This window comes from Equus asinus, chromosome 1 (genome assembly GCF_041296235.1).
Source record: "Equus asinus isolate D_3611 breed Donkey chromosome 1, EquAss-T2T_v2, whole genome shotgun sequence".
In the NCBI taxonomy this organism is placed as follows: domain Eukaryota; kingdom Metazoa; phylum Chordata; class Mammalia; order Perissodactyla; family Equidae; genus Equus; species Equus asinus.
The window spans coordinates 135,786,893-135,810,242 of record NC_091790.1 but is presented as its reverse complement, the minus strand read 5'-3'; the positions used below and the strand labels follow the sequence as shown (position 1 = coordinate 135,810,242).

The 23,350-nt window shown below is 35.4% G+C and overlaps 1 protein-coding gene across 4 annotated transcripts in view; it reads right to left on the bottom strand.

Moving 5' to 3' along the window:
- Positions 1 to 439: 439 nt before the first annotated feature.
- The window catches only part of ANKIB1 (ankyrin repeat and IBR domain containing 1), a 135,507-nt gene continuing 112,596 nt past the window's right edge, over positions 440 to 23,350 (bottom strand). For 3 of the 4 annotated variants that reach the window (XM_014842944.3, XM_070508332.1, XM_070508341.1), the window contains 10 exons: positions 21,629 to 21,759; positions 14,464 to 14,598; positions 13,420 to 13,506; positions 13,263 to 13,329; positions 10,964 to 11,109; positions 9,790 to 9,968; positions 8,883 to 8,934; positions 5,063 to 5,177; positions 3,972 to 4,105; positions 440 to 3,616 (listed from right to left, as the gene is read on the bottom strand). In XM_014842944.3, the coding sequence (XP_014698430.1) occupies positions 2,873 to 3,616; positions 3,972 to 4,105; positions 5,063 to 5,177; positions 8,883 to 8,934; positions 9,790 to 9,968; positions 10,964 to 11,109; positions 13,263 to 13,329; positions 13,420 to 13,506; positions 14,464 to 14,598; positions 21,629 to 21,759 (1,790 nt within the window). In that variant the 3' untranslated portion in view covers positions 440 to 2,872. The remainder of the gene's footprint in view (positions 3,617 to 3,971; positions 4,106 to 5,062; positions 5,178 to 8,882; positions 8,935 to 9,789; positions 9,969 to 10,963; positions 11,110 to 13,262; positions 13,330 to 13,419; positions 13,507 to 14,463; positions 14,599 to 21,628; positions 21,760 to 23,350) is intronic. The other variant, XM_014842945.3, reaches the window with a different exon arrangement.

Genomic DNA, 23,350 nt, shown 5'->3' with positions numbered 1-23,350 from the left:
CAGATGCCAAGGGCTGTTTTGGTAACTCAGAAGGGGCAGAATAATAAAATGGTGGCGAGGCAGGCATTTCTATTCATATAGCATAAAAAATTTTCCAGTCCTAAGGAATTTCACAAAATATCTTAAAATTCTATCTTGTTCTGTACGTTTTTATTAGAGATTTCAAGGAAAAATCTTAACACTTTTCTCCTGAAAGCTACAGTGATGAAAATAAAATGAGCATTGAAGTCACAATGTTTTAACACATTGTCATGCAGTGTTTTGGGTTCATCTTTGAAGTATAAAATGCTCAGTAAGTGGGCTACTGTAAAAAATATTAAGTACTAGTCAATTACGTGTAAGAACCAAATTAATCCCATCATATTGGAGGGAATTTAAATTGAAGAAAATCACCTTCCTGACTTGGTTAAAGTCTATAATGTAATGAGACAAAAGTGAAGTAGTTTAAGTAATAAATGTTTAATCAAAGAATTTTACATATTATTAACAGCATTCATTTGGCCAAACATCTACACGTTTGTAGAATCCTACTGTATATAAAGTGGGAATGTATCAAGTATAGACTATGAAAGTGCAAATAACAAGTCAAGGTTAGAGGAATTTTTTCTTTAACATTATAAAATTAACTTGTTTACAAAATAGGCTTTGCCAAACTTTATTTCTGAATTGTAAAGTCAATGACTGTGTTGTTTTTAAAATATGTACCAAGGAAATACAAATTGGATAATGATCACTTTTCATGCTCAGGAGAGAACACCACAGAAACAAGGGTACTGCACAAGGTGCGAGGAACCAGACCCACCCCGGACACTATCTCCACACAGAGCACACTTTCTCACCTTATTGCAGCTTTGCAAGATGCCTCAATGCGATACAAAGACTCTTTCTATTGAAAAATTACAACTTGGTCTAAAAACTAATTGGTGTTGATATTTTTAATCCAAAATAAATTTGTAAAAAAATCCTTTAATGGACTATTTCAGCTTAATATACAGTAATACACTGTAGATAAAGTTAGTATTTTCCCCAACTAATTTTAATAGGGGTTGATATCAATATTTCTGATAATTGGGGAAATAAAAACTAATGTGGACCTTTGATATCCATGGCATAGGAACAATTCCCACATAGTTTATCCTAGGGGAACCAGGGAAATATTAAATGCTCTAATATAATGTCCTAGCCATATGAATTTGAAGTACAAGAATATTTCAAAAGCAGGATTTGGGAAAAAAAAAGTAATTGAAAACTGTAATTGCAACTTAAGGATATCAATACTAATATAACCTTTTACCCAGCCCAGGACTTGCCTGTACAAACTCGGTACTGAAATTTTGGTATCTGTAGATTTCTGGTAAGAATCTGGCAAAACATTAAGTGGAGTGTTGCATATCTATTTTGCTTTATATTATGCTAGTTTTGATAATATGTAAGTAAAACAGCCATTCCAACAGTTTACTCTAGTTTTAATTACACACTGTACCATTGTATCTTAATTACAACTAAGACCAGTATTTTCTTCACAGTAAGACACTGATAACTAGAAAGTTGATTTTTTTCAACACTAAACAGTAATCACACAGCAAATGAATATTGTGCAATAGAACAAACACATGTCAGCATGTGCTATTTAGGCAAACAAACCGATTGAACATTTAGTTGTTATATTTACTGTAAAGGCAAGGCCATGGGTGGTTTTATGGAGGTCTTTGCAATTTATAGCATAGTTACTTCAGAAGAAACACTGAAATTTGAATTACTCACTTATTTAACTGGCAACTATCCATGTAGGTTAGGCAAAGGCACGGTAACATGTTGCGCAGGATGTTTTATTGACTTTTTCAATAATTGTGGGATTTACTATAACTCATGAAACTCCAATTTTTTTCTATTTTATAAAACACTTACCATTAAAAGTAATTGCACCCATTAGTAATTAGAATGCACTGTAAAATTGTGAAAACAAAGAACTATGATTGCACTTCCAATAAAGTGTCTCTTAAAATACAGCACCGCTGTTGCTAATCAACTGTATTTTAATATTAAAATAAACTGTTTTTAACAGCAGCATTAGGTTTAGTTAACTTAAGCTACAGGCTACATTTATTTAAATGCAGTCTCCATGGCAACAAAAGCCCATTAAATTCTGGAATATCACTGCTACCAAGTGGCACGTTTTCCTCCAGAGAAGGCTGGAACTGCTCTGGGGCCCTCTAGGACACCGCACACCTAAATGCCTCATTAGCCAGCGCACGAGTCAGAGTTTGGCACAAGTGGACTGTAAATAGACATAAAAAGAAATTTTTGATTCATGTGAAAATTAAAACTAATTACATTGTAGTAGATGCAGCACTAAAGAGAAGCCTTGAATACCTCAATCCACACTGCTCAGACAGAAGGGAGGGCAGTTATGGAAGAACAGAAAGACTGAGGACTAAATGTTATTACATCTGTCCAAAATAACTTCCAAAATGAAGAAACTTTTTTTAAAAAAGGAAATACCACCCAAGGATTAGGGAGTAAGCCTTTAATTTAAATGTTCAATTTAAGTATTGCTGACCTTAGGCTAAACAGAAGATTGCATTTCTAAAGAATGTAGAATCTAACCTATTTATTTCATTTGTGTTTCTCTCTCTCGCTCTTCTTTTTGTCAGCAAAAAGGGGAAAAGTTATCCAATTAAATACAAAAGAAATTCCCTGTAAGGTTAAACTTAGAAATGAAGCTACTATTCAAGGGAACTCACTCCTTCATATTCGAGCCTAATGTCAGTGGTTTCTGAGTTGGAATTAAGTGGATCAAGTTTCTGTAAAGCATACTCCACTAGCATACCACCTGTACCTGCGATTCATTTAGAGCCCAGAGGTGTGCAGTTCACACTAAATGTACTTGTTCAAGCCACTCACTTGAGGTTTGAGGTGTTTGACTTGAAACATCTGAACCATCCCCCTTATCAGCTGCCTCATTACCACTTTCGCCAGCTTGTGATGCTGCTTCCCCAGCCAGAATATTCTCTTCCAAAGGATTTTCCTCTTCTATTTGGGATCCTCTACCTTTACTGATCACAGCATCTTCAAACATTGCATCTTCCTCTGGTGGCACCAGTTCCATTCCTCTCACCCCTTCTGACCCATCTTTGACATAGGGGTGCTGGGAATCTGCACTGATTTCTGTACTTGCTGGAGGAATCAGGGCAATACTCTGAGGATTCATGTCGTGAAACCAAGCCATGATATTGCCAAGGAGATTGTCATTGATGTTGGCATCCTGGCCGGCTGAGTCAAGGTCACTGGACGAGGGACAGAATTCACTTCTTGCCTCACTGAGAGGGTGTGAACTCGGGGTGTCAGTTGAAAATGGGTCACTTTCTGCTCCTAGTCTCATGAGGCTGTCACCAAGTTCCAAGAGTTCAGAGCTGCTCAACGCAGCCCGAGGGCTATCTGTGTTCCTGGGGACAGAGTCCAGCCTGGAAGGTAAAGAAGTGCCTATTGCTCCTAAGGATGCTTCATTACTGAGGAAGTCTCTACTTTCTTCATCGATGGCCAGCCCAGATTCTTGCAGTGATAATTGTATTGCGAGAAGTATATTGGGATCATCTTCATCCAAGGAACTCAGGGCCTGGGAGCAACAGAAAGGAAAACTACTTTAAAATGTAAAAGGAAAAGTGATCTAACCCAATGAGGTTTACCACTGTTCCTTTACCAAATAGATAATCAATGTTATCTCTGTTTATACAGAAAAATTATTTTACCTACTCAAATCTTATTTTAATTTTCTCTTTGCCCATGATAAAGGGGAAAAGAAATTCCTTAAGATAAATCTGAAATATAGGAATCTTTTCTTGTAGTATATCTCTAAAACAAAGATTTTAGAATGGAAGGAAGAAAAAGGAAAGTAATAAGAGTGAAAACAGGAAACCGGGCTAAACAGAAAGAGCAAAAGCAAGGGCAATGAGGCTGCCCAGGAAGGCTACCTGAAGAGAGTCTTGGTTCTCAGAGCGACTGGCAGGGGTGTAGTCGCGCAGGGACGAGCTGTGCAGCACACTCATAGACGCGGAACTTACCACGGCGGGGCCAGGCCTGCGGCCACTGTGGCCTTCTGGGATATCTGTTTCAAAGCAAGTGGTACCAGAGACAATTTAGTCACACAAGATTTCATACATCTTTTTATTTGACTTGGCAACTTCTCTTTTAGTGCTGGTGAAAAGCCATGTTCACACGTTCACTTAATCTTTCAGAGATTTCTCATCCATATTTGTCTCACCATAAGCAATGATATATATCTAATACTATTACTTCAAATCCATGATTGTTCTTTGTATTTTTGCTTGAATCATATATGGTTCTATTCATAAATGCAAGTGCTACCATCCACTCCTCTTTTTTTCCCAAAGTAATAACAAATAAAGGTGTTTTACTTTTCAGAGTTCTTAAAACTAAAGAATTTAGAAGTTAGAATAGCCTGAAGAGCAAATGTTTAGGCCTGTTGATTCTGATTTATTAGAGATCATCTGCTGACATTATAGTCTGAAGATTTTCAATTAACAGTTTAACATTTAAAGGTTCATAATTAATTTTCCTCTAATACCAGAAATTTTCTCTCTTTTAGAGAATGTTTATAGGAGAACCGAGCCTAGGATAAAAATATTCCAGGAACACAATAACAGCAATCAACAGTTACGGTTAATTGAATGCTTACTACGTGCTACTAGTACTTAAGTGTTTTACATGCATTATCTCATTTATGCATACAACGAGCTCACAAAGTGGCACTATCATTATTGCATCTTTAGAATTAGGAGACAGAAACTTGAAGAGGTCAAGTGACTTGACTAAAGTGTCACCCTGATATGCGGAAAAGATGGGGTCATGAACCCAGGTCTGTCTGACTCCACAGCCTATGTCCTTAAACCCCTGGTTTTCTGTAGTCTGTGACATTAGAAGCATCTGCATATTGATTGTATATCTAAATTACAAGCTCTTTCACAAACATTTGGATTAGCGAGTTTCAAGATTAAATTCAAGAGAACTAAGAGAGTAAAACATACCCAACTCAAGAGCTTACCTAAAGTGCTTTCACTTGGCTCATCAGGGTCTGGAGGATTACTGAGCAGACTGTGCACGTCTCCTCGACGGCGCTGCTGTCTGTGCCTCCTCCGATACTGAAATTCAGCATATTCCTGCATAAACCAAAGGTTATAAAATACAGGAGAGCATGCAATTTTTTTTAATGCAAATAAAACAACACACTTTTTTTCCAGGAAAAAAAATGTATGATTTTATATACATATTATAAAATCACTTGGCTTTAGAAAAGAAACTTCAGGTTTTGCCATGCCAAGGAAACAGAAAAAGTAAAATGGAAAAAGAACAATTTTAAGTAATCATTACCATTGCCCGGGTAAACTGGGAATACTTGCAAGCTCTAATGCTAGATCATGACCAAGCCTTATTTCATATGCCTGGGTCTTGTTATCTAATATTATAACTAACACCATAGTGATTTTATTAATATACATTAGGCTTTCCCTGGAGTTCTGGTTAAAAAAGTGACTGTGATATATGTAACAGAAAGAAAAAAGAAAAAAGAAAAGCACACACTGTTAAGTACTTCCTAGGTTGTTAGATTTTATACTTTTCCCCACATACCATACTCACAAGTCAAATGACTAGATTAAAAGAAGTATGTGAGGTTAGCTTTAAAATAAGATGATACTTGGCTTCTTTTCTATATTAGCTAATATGTGGGGATATCTATAACACAGCCAGGAGAGGTGTTTTCTACTTAGCATATGGGAGGAACATAGGTTTGGGCAGATGTCCTGAGTCTATTTTACGTTTGTGATAACAGTTTAAAGTGGGTGTGCTATTACCAGAGGCAGAACCTGGGACTACCTGCTATTACCTGGATACAAATGTACTTTTCCAGATTTTAGTGATATAACAGAGGCCAGTGTGCATGACACTAGCACAAAAACGTTAATTTTGAGAATCATTATAGAATCTTTCAGTGACAAAATACTAAGATACTCAGGTTTATGATTATCCCAGTTACCCCAGAATACTCAATATGCTTATATTGTGAAAGGAGTGGAATAAATGAAGCCAAGTTTTATATCACAAATAAAACTTTCACATGATACCACTCTGGTTAAATTTATTTAAACTCCATCTGTAAGCAGTTGGACTCTAATAAGAGTGGAGGCATTCCATACCTGATTAGAACCCAGTAAATGAAAGATACTACAAGCGCTTGGAGGAATTATTTAGGCTCTTTAAAATTTCTGGCTGAGCTTGGGTATCATTTCCTCTTTTCCTGGAGGCCCATGTTCCAAAACTGGATGACTGTTATACGTCATCACGGCTCACTGGACCACTGGGGACCACCACATTTCTCAGACAAAGATGTCGCAAAAATTTTATTTCAGTTCAAGACTTATACTTAGGGAGAATTTGATTACTTTGTATACTTGATGAAGGTAGAAAGTTATTCTGAATTAAATAAACTATTACTGATCATAAAACATACATATTTCCAATTTAAGAAAAGTAAATGGCTTAAAAACAACTGTAAAAGAAACTTGTTATATTTATAATTATTCTGATAGAAAACTCAAATGGCCTTCTCTCAGGATGCAACAGGCTTTAAAAAATTGTTCTCATAAAACTAAACTTATCTGAAACTTTCCAAGGATTCCTAACATCTTCAAGTAAGCATACGAACAGGCTTTAGTAGGGATACTCCTAATGATTTGAGAGCACGAAGGCTACGGAGAACATTGAGCAGTTCTATGATTCATAGGGAAAAAGGCTGCGAGGAGTTTTTCTGTTTTAAATAATAACTGAGCATTTTGTCTGTGCAGTTTTATCAGTGACTTAAAGAGATGTTTTAATCCTTCCAGAACTTCCATGGGGTAGATAGCACCACCCACATTTTAAAGATGAGAAACTAAGGAAGAACACAGCCGAAGGTCTAATAAGTTACAGAGCTCGACTTTGAACTCAGGGGTCCCTTAGACTTTTAGAGCATGCTCTTTCCTCTGGGCACCACTGCCTCTAAAGTGCTACAAAACAAATACTACTGCTTGTAACTGACTCGTTCAATTTAACTAAAACAGCGTAACATAGAATTAACTCTACTGAAAAAATATAAATTCAACCTAAAAGTCTGTTGGAGTTTAGCAACATTATTTTATACAGAGTCTATATGAAGGCCAAGAGCTAAGTTTTAAAGATATAACTTTGGCAGTTACTTGATAGTCACATACATGCAGAATTTTAAAGTTTCACACTGTGTGGTAATTCTTTAGACTTGCAAAAACGTTTACATAAAAGCTTAGTGTTTCAACATGCTAGGACTTTAAAGAAGAGAAAAGTAAAAGTGAGTTAAATGATTCTTGTAAGCCTTATTAACTCATAAAAAATAAATTTAAGAAGGAAATGTTATTTATACTTTCACGATTCTCAATCTCTGGAGAACAAGAGCTCAATAATGTTTTATATAGATATATATATATTTACATGTGAGGTGCCAAGTCTTCCTTTTTTACAAAATAAATCTGTGTCAGTCATATTAGCAGGCCCTCGATATTCAAGGACAAATATTTCAGGATTCCTAAAGTTACTGTCAGAGCCAGAAAGTCACAAAACGATGCATACATGATAGTGAATACTCTGGTAAAGGTTTTATTTTTGCTAAATTGTGTTTCTATCTTGAAATACTGAAACCTTTAGTACACTTTTTTTGATAATTGAAGCTTGTTTATTTTCTCCTTTTAGGTGGAAAATTTCCACAATCTCCCCAAAGCTGTAATTATACAACATAGAAATAATAAGCACAGGATTAGGTAAAGAAAACGTTCATAATTTGTTTTACAATAGAAATTTCATTAGTATATTAAAATTTTTTGTAGTTTAAGTGAACTTAAAATTTCCATATCAGAGCTCGAGCTCTAAGCACAAATTGCTTTCTCAAGTCAGTATTTTCTCGGATATATCTACCAATACAAAAGGACACAAGGTGATTGCAAGTATCCTCAGCAGCTGAAAAGAGAAAGTTATACGATTTAAATAAGCCACAGTCATTTCTAGACAAAAATCAATCTCACTGTCTTTTAGTGGCAGGTAAACAAATGGGTTATCAATGATAAACAAAGGTTTGTTTGTTCTACCCCCCTCCAAGAATTAAGTTAAATGGTTATCATAATATAAGCATCAGATGGTATACTGTTTTACAAAGAGCAAGGAAGGAGAGACGGAAGTAGAGAGAACTGCTAAAACCATTTAGACTCAACAGTGACGGTGGCAATTTAAATCTCAGAAAATAGCAATGTGATTAAGATTTTCACTCTCTCTCATTTTTATTTGTGACAACTCTTATTTGCAGTGTTAGTATTTTAGACGTTCTGTATTTTAAAATGGTCTATCAGTAACAACCACCACAACAAAAAGCCAGGAAGAGTGTGAAAATCTTAAAGAGATGCAGAAAGCAACTAAGCCAAGCACTTCTTTCTGCATTAATATTATTAATGTCAAATTTCCACTTTAGCAATTGATTATGAATCAATTCTCTCAGTTTATGCAATGACTTTAAAAAAACATTATGTAGGTTTTTAATAGATTAAGACTGGATCAATATTACAACTAGAAATGCATTTCTAATAAATAAAAAAATGGTAAAATGGCAGGATGCATTTAATAATGTGATGTAACGCAACACCATAAATAGCTAACTGGAGGCTCACTGTGGCATTTTTATTATAAAAGAAAGAGAAAACATTGCTGACAATCTCAGGAGGATTTAGAATAGGTAAAGGTGCAAATGCAAGCAGGATTGCACTAAGGAAAAATATAAAACAAAACAAAAAACCTCACAAAACAATTACCTCAGGTGATGCAAATCCTAAATATTCCCAATCCCATGTTCCACCAGCAAAGCTACAAAGAAATGAGACATACCGTTTGATTTATCATCAGTCCTACAGAGCACATACAAGCAGACCCTTCCCTTTGCACAGTACTCAATTCCTCTCCTTGGAGCTTGCTCAACCAAAGTGGATCAACTACTGAACATAATTAAAATGATACTTCTGTTATTTCTTTCAAATTCTAAGTTGCTTTATGTTTGTGTAAAATGGTGGAAAAATAAAAATCAAAATGCTATATCAGAGTATTTTATGATTGTTTCTATTTTTATGTTACGTGTTTATGCAAAAATAGTGTCAACGGAATTTCTAATGCCTACAATTATTATGAATAAGAAAAAAATGCTTCAATTTATAATGGCAGAAGTAACATAAGTATCTGAAATAAAACAACTAAAACTTAACTGTTCTTTAATGGATGAATATGGATCACACATAACTTTACTAATAATATTTCTAATTTCTTCACAACTGCTTTCCACAAAAATACAAATATGACCATAACAAGTTGGCAAGGTTCCCAAAGTCTACATCATAAGCTGTTTATGACTATCATATCACTACACATTACATATTTGAAATGATACATTAAAATACTCTTTGAATTTGAGTTCATTGAAGTATGAAATTAATCTAGCCTAATTTAGTCTGAGAAACTATACAATGACAAACAAAAAACAACAAGAAAAATAGAAATAGTACAGGGTGAAAAAGAATCACCAAAAACAAGTTAACACACTTTTATTAGCTATCCGTATTTTAAGTATAAGTAACTTCCAGGATTATCAACCCCAGTTGAATACAAAATAAACCTGCTGGCATCTGTGGCTGGAGCTAGAATGATTTCCATAACATGCATCCTTTTTACCTGCGCCTTGGAGCTTCTGGTGAGTCTGCAGGAGCAACTCCCCGAGCCACAGATGCCAGAAATTCTTGCCTCTTCTGCTGTACAAGGCATGCCGCTTTGATGATCTTGTGGCGAGGTGTGCGAAGGTAAGGCCTATTGACTTTTTGGGCAAGGTCTTCAGTGACCATTTCTAGGTCTGTCTATGTTAAGAAGATGGGAGGGGGAAGAAAGATTATAGGCTAAGTGGGTTAGTTAATAGCAAATCTAGTGTCTACCTGGTTTCTCAGTTAAATCTAACTCTTTTGAAGTCAGAAATTAATCCAAATTTTGAAATAACTTCCTATTTAACATATGTTTCTATTTTGGACGTTTTAGGGAAATAGCACTCATTCAAAAGTCATTTATAGCAACGTAGTTGTTACGGATTATAAAGTAGTGTGTATACCAGCTGCCTATAAGGAATTTATAATTTGTCTACATGAAAAAAAACTAATGAATTTCAAGGCACTGTCCATGCCAATGCATGGCCCCGTGGTGCAGACTATATGTAAGTGCTGAAGGAATCTGAGGCAAAGCAAGAGCCCTGTGATTTGGGGTTAGGTCTGGAAGGCTTCATGGAGAAAATGAACATTCAGCATTGAAAGAAATGTAGGATATAAAATTAGTAGAGGGCAGTTCAACAGGATAACATGAAAATTGTAGCAAGAGAAGAAAGTTTGTTGGCTTTAAAAAAAGAGAAATGTCCAATGAACTTGGTCAGCTACAGTGATGTCAGTTGGCTTAGGTGTGTTTGTTTTTTAAATACTGTAACTTTTTCCATTGTACTTTTAAAATAAACTGGTAAATAGCATCTTTTCCATCTAGTATGTAACGTGGTTTGTTTCATCTTTGAATTCCTAATTACATGATCAGAACTAGGCCAGATTTCAAGCTCAAACCAGTTTGAAGAAATGTGGTAAGAAACGTGTGCATAGCTCAGAACTCATTCAGATAAGCAGAGTGACAAATTTAAACATAAAAAAAATTTCTGTTTATTATTGGCAACTTTTCCTTTATTTAAAAACCATGCTAGAAATGAAAACAAAATTGTTTACTAATCATACTCAACTAAGATAAAACTTAAAGTGGTTGAAAAAGGAGGAAATCTGTTTTTCATAATAACTGTATTTAAATATACTTAAAAAAGATATCTTACTTGCATGAGTTCAAAAATTTCTTTCTTTGTGCTTTTAGGTTCTAAGAAAAATCCATATGGATAAGAACACTTGAGAATGCGTCGAGTTTTTAAGAGCACGTGAACCGCATCTTCAATGAAAGTGGTATCTGGACAGCCTCCTTCAGCTATAAAGTTAAAGTAAATCAGGCACAATGAAAAAAATTTTTTGGCAAAAATGCTATTATAAAATTACTTAAACAACTAAATTTTCTTCTTTTTTTTGCTGAGGAAGATTCGCCCTGAGCTAACATCCATGCCAATTTTCCTCTGTGTTTTAGTATGTGGGCCACCAACAACTTAACAGAACTTAAACACTAGGCCACCAGGGCAGGCCCAGTAAACAACTAAGTTTTCTCAAAAACACACACACACACACACAAAACAAGAAGGAACTGTTTGAAGTAGCTATATGATAGTATTTACTTGTACTAGACTAAAAACCTACATAAAACACCATGTGTGACTTGTATGCATTTATAAACAAAGCACACGCTGCAGTAGCCCAGGAGCACTGATGGCAGTCATGAAGGAACGCATACACTGATCCTGGGTTCTGTTCTCACGCTGGTGGCAAACAAATCTAGCTGTAGGTTAACTCAAAGTTTCCATGGTTTACTAAGTTTTTCAGCTTATCCTTACCAGAATTTTGTTGAAAAAGAATCAGAACAAATGCCTTGCTAAAAAAAAAAAAAAGGCTAATTATAATTATGCCTCTGCAAAAACAACATTGTAAGGAAAAAGATACAACATTCTGGGGAATTACTGGACAACTAATGTTAGTAAATAAAAAACTTCAGGGAGAGAAAGAGAGGAAGAGTGAGGAGGAGGGAAGAAGAAATTGCCTTAATATCTGAGGCTGTGCCTTCCCAAAATATCATTTTAACATTCTAGCCCTTTCCTTGACTGCAAATAAACAGAAATTGAGCAGTAGAATCTAAATTCGTAAGTACTTTTGAAAATAAGATTATTCTGCATGCCTGTAGAAAGAAATTACATGCGTATTGTACACACACACATACAGACCATCTCCAAATACCTACCCTAGTGTAGGTATTTGAACTAAGAAGATATAAAAAAAGAAAAACAAAACAAAACAAACACTGCCTCCCTCATTATGATACGTGTGAGAAGTGTGTGAAGTTTCGTTTCTTGCTTTTCAATTATACCTTTTCATTTTTTTTCATATCTTACTATGCTGTCTAGAACCTCCAGAAGGTTGAACAGAAACAGCAATTCACATCTACACAAATCTACTGCAGGTTTACTATGTGCCGGGCGCTGTTCTAAGCACTAGGGACACATCAGTGAGGAGAGAGACAAAAACCCGCTGAAGAAGCGCAGAACACGTGAGGGGTTTTTCCTTTCAGTTTGTACTGTGGACAATACTTCAAGAGTGTGATATTGGCGTGATATAGTTATGTCATTACTAAAGTCTAAGAACTAACAATTAACAAGGAGACTAAGCTGCTATTGACACTTGTTCTCCCACTCTGATTTAACTTAGAGTTACTGTCTTAATTAGGGAATTATCCTCATGAAAAGGGTGTTACTACTCACTACTTTTATAAACTAGAGCAAACCCAGGTATAATTGATTGCACTTTTAGGCTTAAAACCTTATCTATGATTATTTTTAAAATGTGACTTTTGAAATGAACATACAGAACCTGTACTCTGTGTGGTCACTACGAGATAGTATATGCTAATGGTGCAGCCAATACTCAATCCATTTTTACGAACGTTCTTTTCAAAGTTTCATTTAGGATCCATAAGTTAGCCCTATCTCATGTCTTTGTTTTTTGACTCCTACGTCCATTATTTACCAGCGAGATGACATCTCCCCAAACCATACTTGCCTTCCACTCAATTAGGCTCTCTGCTAAATTTTCTCAAGAATCTTTGGGGATTCAGTCACATGACAGTTGGGTGGCATGTGCTCCTTTGACTAGTCAGGGATGCCTTTTAGGTCCCACTCACTTTCTCCAACATTGTAGAACATCAGCAGTGGCACAGAGTAAGCAAACCATAATGTGTGTTTATCTGCCATCAGTGTAGGATGTACTCAGTGGAGCAGACGAGGTAAGCTGGGTAGAAAATCTAATCACAGAGGCCTCAAATGCTAAGCTGCACTCTGGGCTTCAGAGAACTCCACACAGTACCAGGATGAGCTAATGGAGATAATGTATATCCATTAAGGGTCTTAACCTTCTCCCAATAAAGTGACTTAAGCATGGAAGGCTATTTTATATTAATTATCACACATACCACTTACAACTTACTTTCTTTGAGAGCTCTACTCAATTGCTCCATCTTTTCTTTGGCTGTTTTAAGAAGGCGTTGTTCTAACTAAAGGAACAGAAATAAGTAATTTATATCATACTCTTTATTTATTCACAATGGTATAATTTAGACCATTTGAAATGATTTGGGACATACCTGATAGCTATGCTCATGGTTTTTAAATCTTGTATAATAGTGCATAAATCTGTCAAGTTCCTGAAATCGTTTGTGTTTTTTCTCAGCCTAGGAAACAAAAGTCCACAAATGACTTCTACAAATAAAAGTATTAGCTATTAAAATTGGTTTTTTTTACTCACTTAAAAATTTTATTAGTACTAGGTAATAATGCATACAGACTTGCTATTATTTTATTGAGAGAAAATAATAACCAATATATTTTAAAGCCTCCTAGAACAAAGTCTTGTATTTGTATTCTCTGTGACAAACCATTGAATCCACAATCACAGAGTGTAAGGCAAAGATGCCTCTCAAGCTCTATGTTTATCAGACATTCAATGTTTTATTATATTGCTTATTGCTATGGACTGAATTGTCTCCCCCCAAATTCATATGTCGAAGCCCTAAGCACCAATGTGACTATATTTGGAGACAGGGCCTATGAGGTGACAAAGGTGAAACAAGTTTATTAGGGAGGGGCCCTAATCCAATAGAGCTCGCCAGTGCCCTTATAAGAAGAGACACTAGAGCTCTCTCTCTCTCCCGCCGCCATGTGAGGACATAGCAAAAAGACAGCTGTCTGAAAGCCAGGATGAGTGTTATCACCAGAAAATGAATTGGCAGGAATCTTAATCTTGGACTTCCAGCCTCCAGAACAGTGAGAAATAAATCTCTGTTGTTTAAGCTGCCCAGTCTATGGGATTTTGTTATGGCAGCCCAGCACACTAAGACACTTATTATATGTTATAATATTGTATTGTTGACATTATGTTAAAATTGTTTTTAAGTCATTACAGAGGCAGGTTGGATATAGACTTATCTTCAGTAATATAGAAAAAGGAAAATTAAAAAGAAAAAAGCTCTCAAGTTTATAGAGCTATTTTGTTTAAATTAAAGCCTACTCGAAAGTGTATTCAATTTAATGCCTCATCGCGATGAAGATGGGAAAAGGAAAAATGCAAAATACTTCCAACGGTATTAGGTAGCTCAGCCCCAGGTCTTGGCTGAAATAGTTCTCTTTACCTCCACAGTCATTTCCTTGGATTGCTCCTCCACATGCTGAATGACTTCGTAGCGAGTACATCGGTAATAACCTCCCGTGGAAGAACTATGTTTTTTCCATTCTTCTAGGCAAATCCAGCAAAAGTCATACTTGCACTTCAAAAGAAAACACCCATGCAAACATCTCCCTGTGTTAATATGCAAATTATTTTCTAATTTCTAGTCAACCAATCTGCAGAGATTAAACAATCCTGCCTGTGTGACCAGGAACAAATCTTAAAGGCAAGCCCCTTTTCATGTTTCCTCCGGAGACTTTAACTGCACTATGGAAAAGATGTGGGGTAGTTCAAAATTATTGTTTATCAGGATAAATTAAAATGTAAATCACAATATTATGAAGTAATCTCAAGGAATCTTTAAAAATATCAATACGATATTCTTTCCAAATCATAATAACAGATACTGACAAATGTTTCATTTTTCAAGTGCACGGTAAATTTACTTTGGTCAATAAAGCTCCACCAGACTATTTGAATACTTCTGGTGACTTTGAGAAATTGGTTTTGAAACTGGGAACAAGTTTAAAAGGTCTCTAAGTAGAACAGCTGACATAAAACCTGTTTCTTATATTTTAGAAATTTTCACTTTATTACCATAATTAGCAGACAATGCCAAAAATAAGAGCATTCCAGTATGAAAATACATCCTTGTTTTTATGCTTATGGATTTTGAGTCAGAAAGATCTTCCCAGTCCAAGTCTATGTTTTCTTCTGGTACATTTATGGTTTGTTTTATTTTTAAAACATTTAAATCTTTGAACTGTTCGGAATTTACCTGGGTATAGAGTATGCAGTATGATTTCAACTTTATTTTTTTCCACGCAGCTGGCCAGTTGCCTCAATATCATTTATTGAACAGTCCGTGTTTCTCAACATAGAGCTGGAGGTGCCTCCTTTACCATCTACTAAATTCCCACGTATGTGTGTCTATTTTCTGGGCTTTCTTTCTATTCTGTTTCATTGATCTGTAGATTCATGTGCCAGTACCATGCTGTTTTAATCACTGAGACTTTATAATATGGCTTACTATTTGACAAGTCTAGTTCCTCCCCACTGTTCTTTTCCAGATATTTTCTAGCTATTCTGGTTTTATTTTTCCATGTGTATTTGAATTAGCTTATCTAGATACAAAAACAAAACCTGCTGGTATTTTTGATGGACTCTTTCTATCCAAGAACTTCATTTGTCATCTTTTGTGTCCTACAGATAGGGGTCTTAAAATTTTCTTCATATAAGTCTTGTACATTTCTTAAGTTTCTTTCTAGATAAATGGGGTCTTCTTTTTCAGTATATACTCTATCTGGATGTTGTTGGTATGCATGAAGGCTATTACTTTCTGCATATTAATTTTGTACTTTAGTAGTTAATTGAACTCTTGTTGTTTGTAGTAGTTTTTCAATTGATTCTTGTGGGTTTTATAGGTATACAATCATGCTATCTGCAAAAAATGATAATTTTATCACTTCATTTCTAATTTTTACATCTTTAATTTTTTTCTAGTGTCTAATTATGTTGACTGGTCTATCTACTCCAATGTTAATAATATTTGTGATGGACAGCATACTTGTTCTTGATTTTAGTGAGAGTACCTCGAGTTTCCCCACTAAATATCATGCTAACTTTTGGACTGAAGCAGATTTCTTTTTATCATACTAGGAAGATTTCATTTATTCCTATTTCTTTGAGTGTCTTATAAACAATGGTTGTTGATTTTTTGCCAAATGCCTTTTTAGCATTTACAGAAAACAGATATGATTTATCTCCCTGGATCTACTAACAAGATGAGGTACAGCAATAGCTTTTTAAATAGCAAACCATTCTTGTATTCCTGCAATATGTTGGACATGATCAATTACTCTTTTTTCATTAAAAAGATTTTTTTTAATTGAGGCATAATAGACAGTCAATTCTCTTTTAATGTACTCTGTTGTATTACATTTGTTAACATTTGTGGGTTTCCTCCTCTAATATCTTATTTAGGACTTATGCATTGTTATTCATAAGTAAGACTGATCAACAGTTTTCTTTTAATTTTTAAAATCTTGTCAAGTGCTGGTATCAGGATTGTATTCATTTTATAATGATACTGTACTTTGAAAGTTTCCCTTTTTTCTTTTACTCCCAGAAAGTTTAAAATCACACTGGAATTACCTATTCTTTAAAGGCTTGATAAAATTCTATTGTGAAACTGTCAGGGTCTAATGCTTTAAATAGGGGAGATCATTGAAATACTGTCTTTCTTTTGTGAAAATAGATTTGTCTGGATATCTCTTCTAGGGTCAGTTTTAATGTATTATATTTTCTTAGAAAATCAATCCATTTCAAATACAAGCTCAAATTTATCTGCAAGAATTGAGCAAAGTTATCTGCTATTATTAGTTTAGTTTGCTTTGTTTATTCCCATTATTTCTTTGTGCATTTGAACTCTCTTACCCCCATTTGTTTTTTATATAGGCTTAGTGATTTATCTTACGTTTCCTTCAGAAAACCACTTTTTGGATTTGTTTATTAGTTGGACTGTTTTTCAGTTTTTACTCACTGATTTTTATTTTTAAATCCTTCCTCTGGCTCTCTTCAAATTTATTTTGTTTTTCTAATTTTTTGAGTCATATCCTTAATTCATTCCTTATTTTGTAATGTTTTAAGTGAATAAAGCTATGCATGTTTCTGAGCACTGTGTTAGCTATAACCGTCAGGTTCTGATAAAATAGTATTTTTATTATCCTAGTTTTCTAGAAATTCTTTAATTTCCATTTTTACTTTTTTTTAAGAGTTGTTTGAAAGATTTAAAATTTCCAAATAAAAAGGCCTTTTGTAATTTTATCAATAGTTTTATTTTATTCCATTATGACCAGAGAATGTTGCATATACTATTTTCTATTTTCTGGAGTATTACTGAGATTTTCTTTGATGATCAATGGTCACTTTTTTGTGAATGCTCCATGGGTACTTGAAAAGATGGTATAATCCATATTTTCAGGATACAGAGTATGAAGATACAGCAATCAGATACACTTTAGTAATTATGTTGTCTTCTATATCTTTACTGATTTTTTTTCTACCTGATATGTCATGGACAGAGAGCTGAATTAAAGTCTCTGTGCTCATCTATCCTTTCACAAACATGTCCTTCCACGATAAATTGTGGGCTTGTTTCAAGGCTCTGACAGTATGCAAGTTCTTTTGTTGCCTGGTATAAGCAAACTTTGTGCCTGATTTGATACAAGCACCCTTCAGTACAGCTCTATTTATTTCTCAGAATTAGTAGCAAAAATTTCTACAAAACAGTCAGATTTTACATTCTATGATAAGAAAAAGAATATAGAACTTTAATTATTTTTATTTTTTAGCTGAAGCATACAGTTTTATACAGAGTCAGATGAAGAAAATTACTAAGTGATTTAAAATGCATATGAATACACAATTTAAATAGTCTCCTGAAAATTATCTAAAGGAAAATGAATAGAATAAACAGTGTTTTGAAATAAATGAACTTATTTTTATAGGGCCAAATTTGTCATTCTTTAAAAATGTTTAACAATTTGATTCCAGAAAGTAAAAAATGTGTACTGAATCATAATCAACACTGAGGCATTATAAAAGTATATTAAGATTTAGTCATTATGATACAATATGGATTCAATTACACATGACCTGTTGTTCCACCTTCACATTTAAAAAAAACCTCTAAAAGTATAACATTTTTCTGTAGCAAGGTCATTACTTTCTAGGTGTCTTCTATGTTATAAGAATTACTTTACTTCAAATGGTATATTACACAAGACTACTACATTTACATGGTACATACGTAAATGTTTCTTTTAAATGCAACCGAAGCTTAACCAAAATCTGTTTAATATAAATTACCTCATATCACGAGCCTGAGTAATTCATGAAAATATTCATTCACTAAATACATATTTATCAAGTATTTACTACTGGTAGGTGCTATGAAGGAAATACCTAAAGGTAATGTTGGATCCTGCTTTTGCTAGTAGCCGAACTGCTGATTTTTATCGTCAACTTGTATTTCTTTACAAATCAAACTAATATAGATATTGAAGATAAGACCACAAATAAATCAAATAATTTTGGCCTGATCAGCTAATAAGCATTTTTGAGCATTTTGCTCAGAACACTGTAGTAGGGTTTTCCTCTTGTCTCATAGGAAATCATTATTACTGTCTCGCTAAACCAATTCACTTATGTTAATTTATAGTAACATAAACTTATAAAAATCATCTGGTAACTGCCATTATTTTTTAAGTCATAACAATAATGATCATTAGTTTCAAGGTTAAAACTCAAATAATACTTATTGGAATCTTCCTAACTATGTGATCTCCTTCACATCCTAAATTGGAAAAATTACATTGTCCTTCTCTCAATAATTTTCAATGATAATAGTAATTATTATCATTTTAGGTATAAGGGCCTTCTTGATCATCTCTTGTAGGGGGGCTCTTGTGGCAATGAACTCTCTCAGCTTTCATCTGGGAAACTTTTTATTTCTCCATCATATCTGAAGGACAGTTTCACTGGATGGACTATTCTTGGCTGAAAGTTTTTGTCTTGCAGAATTTTGAATATATCATTCCACTCTCTCCTAGCCTGTAAGGTTTCTGCTGAGAAATCCGCTGAAAGCCTGATAGGAGTTCTTTTGTAGGTTATTTTCTTCTGTCTTGCTGTCCTTAATATTCTTTGTTATTCACTTTTGCCAGTTTTACTACTATATGCCTTAGAGAAGGTCTTTTACATTGATGTAATGAGGAGTTCTATTAGCTTCATTTACATGTAATTCCAGCTCCTTCTGCAGGTTTGGGAACTTCTCAGCTATTATTTCCTTGAAGAAGCTCTCTGCTCCTTTCTCCTTCTGTAATACCTATAACCCTTATGTTGCATTTCCTAATTGAGTTGGATATTTCTCAGAGAATTTCATTTCGTTTTAGTCTTAGTTCTCTCTCCTCCTCCATCTGCAGCATTTCTATGTTTCTGTCCTCTAAATTACTGATTCTATCCTCCGTATTTCAGCTCTGTTGTTTAAGGATTTTTCTTTATCTCAGCTATTGTGTTTTTCATCTCCAACATTTCTAGGGTTTTTAAAATAGTTTCAATCTCTTTTGTGAAGAACTCCCTCTGTTCATTAGTTTTATTCCTGAGATCATTAAACTGTCTTTCTGAGTTTTCTTGTAACTCACTGAGTTTCTTTATGGTAACTATTTTGAATTCTCTGTCATTTAGATTGTAAATTTCTGTGACTTCAGGATTGATTTCTGGGTACTTTTTCCTTCTGGTTTGGGGTCTTAATATACCTCTTTAGCTATTTGATAGGGTGGACTTGTGCCATTGCATAGTGGTAGCATCTGGTCACAGATTCCACCTGTCACCACTCAGGGGGGCAGGAGCTGTATTTTCTGAGCCCTCTGTGACCCTTGGCAGATGTGCCTATCCATTAGAAGCTGGGCTGACAAGGCCTGTCTGTGTTTGCCCACTGGCTGCTACTGCTTTACACATGTAGGCACAGATGCTCTGGTGGGGATGCTCTGCTCTGGCCAATCTGCTGAGCTGGTGCACCAGGAAGGATGGGGGCAGGGGTTCTTTCACATGTGCGATCCTGCGCCCCTGCTCTGCACGCATGATCTGTCCACCTGGGCTGCTCAGCTTGGTGTGGATACCCTTGCAATTGCTTAACTGCCTTGGTGTGGAGCATTCCCACAGGCTGAGAGGCAACTCTGACAGCAAGCGTTCCAGTAGAGGGCTGCCTTTTTCCCCCGTCTCGTCTCAGGATTGCGGGCTGGCTGCCACACAAAGTCCTGCACCCTAGATTGCTGCTGCTCAAGAGAGAGAGATCCACTTACCTCTTTTCACTGCCTCCTGGTGGGGTCCAGCACTCTCACCTTCAGATGTATGGTTGTGGGAATCTCTTAGACATCTATTGTGTTGTGTGAATGTCCTCCATCGGTTTATGAATGTTCTTTTTGTTGTATCTTAGCGGGGAGAGACTAAGGGACGAGCTCATGCCGCCATGATACTGATGTCACTCTTTTGTATTATTACTTTTTAAATTATCCTTATTTTTTTGCTAGGAAAGATTCACCCAGAGCTAACATCTGTTGCCAATTTTCCTCTCTTTTGTTTTCCCCTCCCCAAACCTCCAGTACATAGTTTTATACTCTAATTGTAAGTCCTTCTAGTTCTTCTATATAAGCTGCCACCACAGCATGGCTACTGACAGACAAGTGGTGTGGTTCTGCACCTGAGAACTGAACCTGGACCGCTGAAACAGAGTGTGCCAAACTTTAATCACTAGGCCATCAGGGCTGGTTCAAATAATTATTTTTTATATATAGATGGCACTTCCAATGAAAAGGGAAAAAATTGGAATATCATTACAATTTTAAAACAAAAATGTTTATAAATGTAGGTGTGGATTAATAAAATACTATTAACCTAATTCCAGAATATTGGTGTTAAATATGGTAGTTTATTTCTATGCAACTAAGTCAAGAGGGTAGTCGTCTAACAGTAGTTATTTATATTAGTTATTTTTCAGCCACATAGATCTTCGTTGGTATTTTCATTTTCAATATAGTAATGTATTACTTATTGAATTGATGGTTTCATTAGCTGACCTAAAGTTTGCCCAGTGCTTTGGGTACCTTTATTATAGACACCTACAAGTAGACTCTAAGATTTAGGTTTGGACTTAGGGAGATTGCCTGGGGCCTGGCTTGGGCCTTGAGTCTGTGCTGTGTGCTCCAAAACCAGCTTTGCAAGAGATCTATATAGAGTAGTGCTTAATCGTTTAACATTATTATTTATATATACACAAAACTCTCTCAGCGTCCTCAATGGAGGAGGTGACTGGCAATGAAGGACTCAGGCATTTCTGATCTTCTGGCCAAATACCATTGAACTCTTACCCTTATTTTTAACATTCACTATGAGTGTCAAATTTAGTAATATAAATCAACATTTATGTTATTCAACAAAGAATGCAGAATGCAATCTTCTAGAATTCACCTGAAACTCAACAAGACTTTATGCCTTTAGCATTTCTTCTTTGGATTAACAATCAAATTAAGATTCCATCTGCAAAGCATGCACACTCCTCTTAAACTTCTTACCTTAGCACACTGCATGTGATTGCACCCCTCATTCTTCTGTATTGGAGACTTACAGTTAGCACAAGGCTTGGAGTTAGTTAACAACCAGAGACAATTGGCAGCATCCTCATAAGCTTCACTAACTCCTACAACTTTGGGATATTAAGAACAAACACAAAAATAAATGATTTAGTGTACAATTGCAGGTGGAAAAAACCTGAAAGTTTTCTTTGCAGGTTGTCTCTCAATTTTAATCATATATTTATTTGCCTACTAGGATCTATGGCAAAGTTTTTAAACCGCTTCATTCTGAATAGCATAATTATAGGATAAGGAACTATATTCCAAAATGCTATTTAAGAAATATGATTTAAAGATTTCTCCCTGAAGTTGTGTCCAAATAAACTGGGGAAGAAAAAAAGCACAGTAAAGAAAAAAAGCATTGTATTATTCTCTGTTTAAAATAACTATTGCATCAAAGAAAATTATAGAAAGAATGGTTACTTTAGACAATAATTTCTTGTATGATTTTTTGTTGAGGAAGATTGCCCTAAGCTAATATCTGTTGCCAATCTTCCTCTTTTTTTTCTTTTTTCTCCCCAAAACCCCAGTACATAGTTGTGTATCTTAGCTGTAAGTGCTTCTAGTTGCTCTATGTGGGATGCTGCCACAGCATGGCTTGATGAGCGGTGTGTAGGTCCATGCCCAGGATCTGAACTGGCAAACCTAGGGCCGCTGAAGAGGAGGGCATGAACTTAACCACTACACCACTGAGTTGGCCCCTAGACAATAATTTCTTAAATAGGCCGGCTGCAAACATAATTACCAGAAACTCTTCATCACAGTAAAAAAACAGGAAGATTATATTGAAATATCAACTTCTTACCCAAGATTATTTCAGATAAACTAAAAATGAATCCAATGTGACATGTCTAAAACTAATCACTTTTAAACCTGCTCCTTCCTCTATCTCACCCTGGTAAATGATATGATCCTCTACCCAGAGTCAATGCAGGAACAGGATAATCTTGGACACTCTCCTCTTTCCTTCACCCACTGCATTCCATTGATCTAACTCTTTCTCTTTCATATCTATCTCCTCTCCATTCCCACTTCTTATTGATTTAGCTAGGGGTTCTCCAAACCTCTTGCCTAGACGATTACAACATAGGAAACCAACCTATCTCCCCAGCTGCTTCTCCCTGCCCCAACCACCACTCTACAGCCCATAGTGATCTTTTTAAAGATTTTATTCTTTTCCTTTTTCTCCCCAAAGCCCCCCGGTACATAGTTGTATATTCTTTGTTGTGGGTCCTTCTAGTTGTGGCATGTGGGACTCTGCCTCAGCGTGGTTTGATGAGCAGTGCCATGTCCGCGCCCAGGATTCGAACCAACGAAACACTGGGCCGCCTGCAGCAGAGCTCACGAACTTAACCACTCGACCATGGGGCCAGCCCCATAGTGATCTTTTTAAAATACAAACGTCCTTTAAATCCTTTAGCTGCTCCCCAATGACTACAATGGACTACAAGATAAAATCAAATTGCTTTAGCAAAAATTACAAAGCCCTTCATGATTTGACTACTTTCTACTTGCTAAGCTTTTCCCACCCTCTATCCCCACACTATCCTCATACTCTTCATCATTTTAAACTCAATTTATGCTACTACAATTTGAGATCTGTAATCTTAAGGAATGCCATGGTTTTTAAAGATTCTAAATTTTACATTCTATAAACTTCCC